This window comes from Olea europaea, chromosome 1 (genome assembly GCF_002742605.1).
Source record: "Olea europaea var. sylvestris chromosome 1, O_europaea_v1, whole genome shotgun sequence".
In the NCBI taxonomy this organism is placed as follows: Eukaryota; Viridiplantae; Streptophyta; class Magnoliopsida; order Lamiales; family Oleaceae; genus Olea; species Olea europaea.
In genome coordinates, this window is record NC_036237.1 from 30,391,831 (window position 1) to 30,397,245 (window position 5,415).

The window sequence follows — 5,415 nt, forward strand, 5'->3', positions numbered from 1 at the left end:
ACATGTAATGAAAAAAGTGTATCTTTGCAGCAGCTAAACTGTTACTTCTACTTTCTGAGTTATTTTATATTATATTATTTTAACGTGCACTCTACTTTTTATCTCCAGTACTGTAGTTTATCTATTGTAAACACTATAACATAACATCCATTTCCAATTCCGAATACTGGATTTGAAAAAAGAATTCTATTATATAATTTTCTAGTAGTATAAAAACCGTGCACATGACATTCGTATAAAGTTGAGAATTCTTTAATTATTTTCTCTCGTTTAAAAACGTACAAAGAAACTTTCTTCTCCTCTTTTTAGGCTTTTGCGCTAGCTTTTTTGGGATTTTGGGCAACCAAATCTAAGGGTGTGACTGGTGATGGAAAACATTTCATTATCTCCATGTAGATGTAGATATTCAGTCATCATCATCATCATTATTATCTATACAAATTAACTCTGAAAATTCCTAGGCATTGTCTAATGATTACTAGTTTGATTTTTCTTTATATTAATTAGCAATTGATTTTATTTATTTTTATTTAATTATGCAGAGAAGGGGTGCTGGTTCAAATTCAGAGAGAATGCTTGATGCCAAGGTAAGACTGAGGAGTAAGGAATAATTCATATTACGAAACTTTGATTAATATCGGCTTAGTCGGTCGTAGAGTTATTACCATATCGTCTAATGTTAGTTAATATTTTTATTATTTAATTTAGACAGTGAGATTGTGAACTCATACTATTCCGATATGAATAAAGTTAGTTTGCCCGAATAGTTGACATTCTCTCACATGTTGTGGGTTCCACACGAATAAAAAAGTCCAAAAAAAAGTGGGGCCCCACTATTGTAAAAGTTGATTACTTCCTTTGTCAAAAAAAATTCGGCACTGTAGCGGAATTGAGGTCTTCAATCCTTTGTTTGCTATCTAAAAAGTAAAAAGACGAGAGTTAAATGCCAACAAAAAAGGTTTAGGAACCCATACCACTATTCTTATGTATATTTTTTAATTTATTACTGCACTGAAATGCGTTTTCAATCTGCAATTAATTTAGAAGAAATGTTAAATCTTGAAGCTGATAACTCTTTCTTTCACTCATTACAGACATTGAGACGTTTGGCTCAAAATAGGGAAGCAGCAAAGAAGAGCAGGCTTAGAAAAAAGGTGGGTACCAATTTCTCATTACAAAATTAGATATCGACTTATATGCAAAATTTGAAAACTCTTTTTTAAGCCACATATATAAGTTTATTTATCTTATTTAATTTTTGGTTCAGGCCTATGTACAGCAGCTAGAATCGAGTAGGATAAGGCTCAGCCAGCTAGAGCAGGACCTTCAAAGAGCACGTTCACAAGTAAATAAAATATTTAATTTGTAAATAAGAATTTCTTTTGAAAAATTAATCATATATAAATTTTCAATGCCCTAAAATGAATTTTCGGGTATCCTTTTTTTTTCCCTTAATGTGATGAACTGCAGGGATTTTTCATGGGAGGAGGCGGTGGTGCTGGTGGTAATATTAGTTCTGGTAAGTCTAATCGTTTCTGCTACATTTGAGAAAATGATCAAGATGGGTCAATTTAATCGAAAAAGAATAATACATTTTACAATAAAGATACATATTTAAAACATTTTACATAGAAAAAAAAAAGCATTTTAAATGAAAAAATAAAAAAATTTCCTCGTAATGAGCCGAAGTTTTGACTTTAAGCAGCATCCTTTAATCTGAATCCTCCGAAAATCCAAAACTCGGTCAAATTAAGCAACAATAGATTTCAAAGCAGATTATTCTTTGCTTTTTAAGTTGGAAATTAAGAATAATTTCTGCATTTGACTAAAATATGTCCACTTCCATAAGTTATAATGAAATGTCAATTATACGTTCAAGAAAAAAGAATATACATTTGACTTGGTTTGCAGGATTTATTACATAGTCAGAACAGGTGTCCTAGGTTTTTTCTACGTTTGGTTTGTTTGGTCAGAGCTGATAAAAGATTAAGATCGCACAATTGACTATTGCACGGGGAAAGTAAATGTACCTATCCTCGATTGAAAGCCAACTAGTTCTGTACAACTCATCTTAATGCAGTTTGATTTTCTTTATTCGGGACACGTCGTCTCAGTTTTATTATGAATAACATTCGAAGCTTAAAATGGCAAAAAGAATGTAAATGACATTATAGATGCTGGTAGAACTTGTCCCTTTGTGTTGTTTAATGATGTCCTAAGTATATATCGTTAGATTCTATGGAGATTAATTACACTACACGGTTGATTTCTATGATACATTAGGGTACGAGAGATGTGACAATATCTCGTACTCTCCTCTTTCATTATAGTAAAAATCTAAGATGGTACATGTTAGAAGTAAGCGCACGCTCAACGCCACTTTTTGGAAAGTTGGAGATTGAACAATAATTTTGACTTTTCCTACTAAGAGTTGGGATTTCATTTTAAAAGACTGATCTTATTAAAATGTGTAGTTCAAACCCATCTTTATTCGATTTGGGATTTATCGCTAACATTCTCCCAACAAGATGGTTGCTCGTTTTAGCAGATCATTATTTGAAATTCTTGTGCCCATTTTTAAGTTTTAATTGAATTGAATTACTTTTTGGATTATGCCTTTACACTTCCGAAACACGAATGTTACTGTAGGTGCTGCAATATTTGATATGGAATATGCCAGATGGTTAGAAGATGATCACAAGCATATGACGGAAATTCGAACAGCATTGCAAGCACACTTATCAGATGGTGATCTCAGGGTAATACTAGATGGATACATAACGCATTACGATGAAATTTTTCGTCTAAAAGGAGTGGCTGCTAAATCTGATGTCTTTCATCTGATAACCGGAATGTGGACTACTCCGGCTGAACGTTGTTTTCTCTGGATGGGCGGTTTTCGTCCATCTGAACTCGTCAAGGTTTGAATTTACGTTTCTACTATACATTTGGTAAATTGTACTCGACAACATAAAAACAAACTTTTAACTCTTTTTTCTTATCTGATTTTGTCTAGTGTCGTTTAACCACCTTATCAAACATGTCATATAATCTAATTGTTTCGTCTCCTTTATCCTCTTGCATTCAGTTTATTCTAAGTAAGTTGTTTTTCCTTTTATGATTTTGATGATCAGATGTTAACAGCACAACTAGACCCCTTAACAGAGCAGCAAGTTATGGGGATTTACAACCTCCAACGGTCCACAGAACAGGCAGAAGGGGCTCTCTCCCAGGGATTGGAACAGCTACAGCAATCTTTAACCGATACCATAGCCAGCGGTTCTGTTAATGATAGCATGCATCACATGGCCGTTGCACTTGGCAAGCTTACGAATCTTGAAGGTTTCGTCCGTCAGGTAAAATTTAACGTCTTGAACTTCCACGTTACACTTTTCATTTGTCACATAAGATTTTCTATTAGAGTACTCGATGAAGGCGTGTGGGGTTTTAAGTTTGAAGACTATCATGGTTTTTAACCTCAAATTTACTCTGTTATACTGTTTTCAACATGCCCCTCAATCGTAGTCTAGATTCCGGACGTGAGATTTGACAAGTTAGTGATGGTAAGACTTGAATTCCGAAATTATGCATGCTTCAAAATATGTGTAAAACTTTTAGACGAAGTAGGTCGTGACCAAGAGTTCAGATGATCAAAATTTTATATCATCTTTTGTCATTATTCAGCATTTTATATGAGAAATGTCTATTTTACTTTGAATTGATGGGGGTTTTATTTTAATTATCTGTTAACATCCAAGCTTGTTTGAAAGCGAAGCATAATCAAATAAAAGCCCTTGCTAGACCTATCAGCAGAGTTTTTTTAAAATGCGAATTTGGGAATAATGTGAATAAAATAGTTGCAAACTTGGAAAAATTGTATATATTTTTAAGTCAATGATTGCAATAGTCCAAATATGGGGGTTTCAATCCCTTTGAAAATTTGTTTGGAGCTTTCTCCATGCATTATGGTGCTTATGGATTGATATAAAATGAATGATCAATGTAGCATACACTATATTTATTGCAATCAGGAACAAGGCTTAGTTTGTTATTTTATTGATTCATTGGAATTTTGTGCATCTTATATTTTTGGGCATTTCCCAATTTCCATTGTGATACTTATGGATTGATTAAAAACTTGACTTTTACGGATTCGATAAACATCATTCATTTAGCTATCGTTATACATATTTATTGAGAGTAATACTTGGTTTGTTATTGTATCGATTCAATTGAGTTTTATGCATTCTTATATTTTCGGATCCATCACAAGTTTCATTGATGGTTATGGTTTCCATCATTTGATAGTTATGGATTGATTAAAAACTTGACTTTTACGGATTCGATAGACATCATTCATGTAGCCTAACGTTATATATATTTATTGAGAGTAATGCTTAGTTTGTTATTGTATCAATTCAGTTGAGTTTTATGCATTCTTAGATTTTCGGATCCATCACAAGTTTCATTGATAGTTATGTATCTACACAAATTTGAATCGTACAAAGTTGAGTTTTTATATGCATTTTTATGGTATGTTATTAATATATATATGTAACTTTTGAATTTTAGGCTGACAATTTGAGACAACAAACACTTCATCAACTACACCGTGTATTGACAGTCCGACAGGCAGCACGATGTTTCCTAGTAATTGGGGAGTATTATGGTCGATTACGAGCCCTAAGTTCACTGTGGGCATCTCGTCCAAGAGAGTAAGATTCACTTGTACCCTTTTAGTATACTTCTTAATTGTATCTAGTTATAAATCATATTCTTAATTAAATAATTAAGGTCCTATCGTATTTCATTATCAATTATTATCTTGATTAAATGTTTCAGGACCTTTATTGGGGACGATATTTTGTGCCAAGCGACTACGGATTTGCAAATGGTACAACAATCTTCTCAAAACCATTTTTCCAACTTCTAATGTGTCCCCAAAACTGGATCATGATTAAATCAATGGCATACTTCTAGCACGGGGGGGTTCTTCGGCTGCTTTGCCACCTCTTATGACATAGAAAGGATCTATACATGAGAAGTGTGAACATACAATGCGGGTTGACCATATATTTGAGCGCACTTGCACTAGCATTCAAGTCACTCACACGAGTGGGTCTTCGCATCAAAAACTATATTCGAGACCCTTTTTATTTGGCGTTAGCTTGGAGTTGAGACTTTTCTCCCAGTACTTTTGCCCTCGCTTTTGATATTTTAGTCATCGTACAATGTTATCTTTTCGATGTAAATAAATTCTATGTGTATAGGAAGCTTTCACTAGATTAAGGGGAGAAAAATTGTGCAATAGCATGCCATATGTGGGGACTTAGGTGGGTTGGCGTAGGTGTTTGTATTATTGGACTCCATCTATGTAAATGAAGTGGTTGTTAAGTAAACTATTTTTGAAGCACA

The 5,415-nt window shown here is 33.5% G+C and overlaps 1 protein-coding gene across 1 annotated transcript; it reads left to right on the forward strand.

Annotated features, from left to right (window-relative positions):
* Positions 1-492: 492 nt before the first annotated feature.
* Positions 493-5,415, forward strand: LOC111400655 (transcription factor TGA9-like). Its single transcript, XM_023028054.1, has 8 exons — positions 493-587; positions 1,095-1,154; positions 1,268-1,345; positions 1,471-1,519; positions 2,650-2,921; positions 3,135-3,356; positions 4,573-4,715; positions 4,843-5,415. Exons 1-8 carry the CDS (start codon positions 537-539, stop codon positions 4,931-4,933), a joined length of 966 nt encoding a protein of 321 aa, XP_022883822.1. The 5' UTR covers positions 493-536; the 3' UTR covers positions 4,934-5,415.

Excerpts from the sequence above, each read along its gene's own strand:
- LOC111400655 (XM_023028054.1), top strand. The coding sequence starts at position 537 with ATGCAGAGAAGGGGTGCTGGTTCAAATTCAGAGAGAATGCTTGATGCC. Across the intron at positions 1,520-2,649 it reads TGGTGGTAATATTAGTTCTG|GTGCTGCAATATTTGATATG; the intron begins GTAAGTCTAATC and ends ATGTTACTGTAG. Across the intron at positions 3,357-4,572 it reads TTGAAGGTTTCGTCCGTCAG|GCTGACAATTTGAGACAACA; the intron begins GTAAAATTTAAC and ends TTTGAATTTTAG.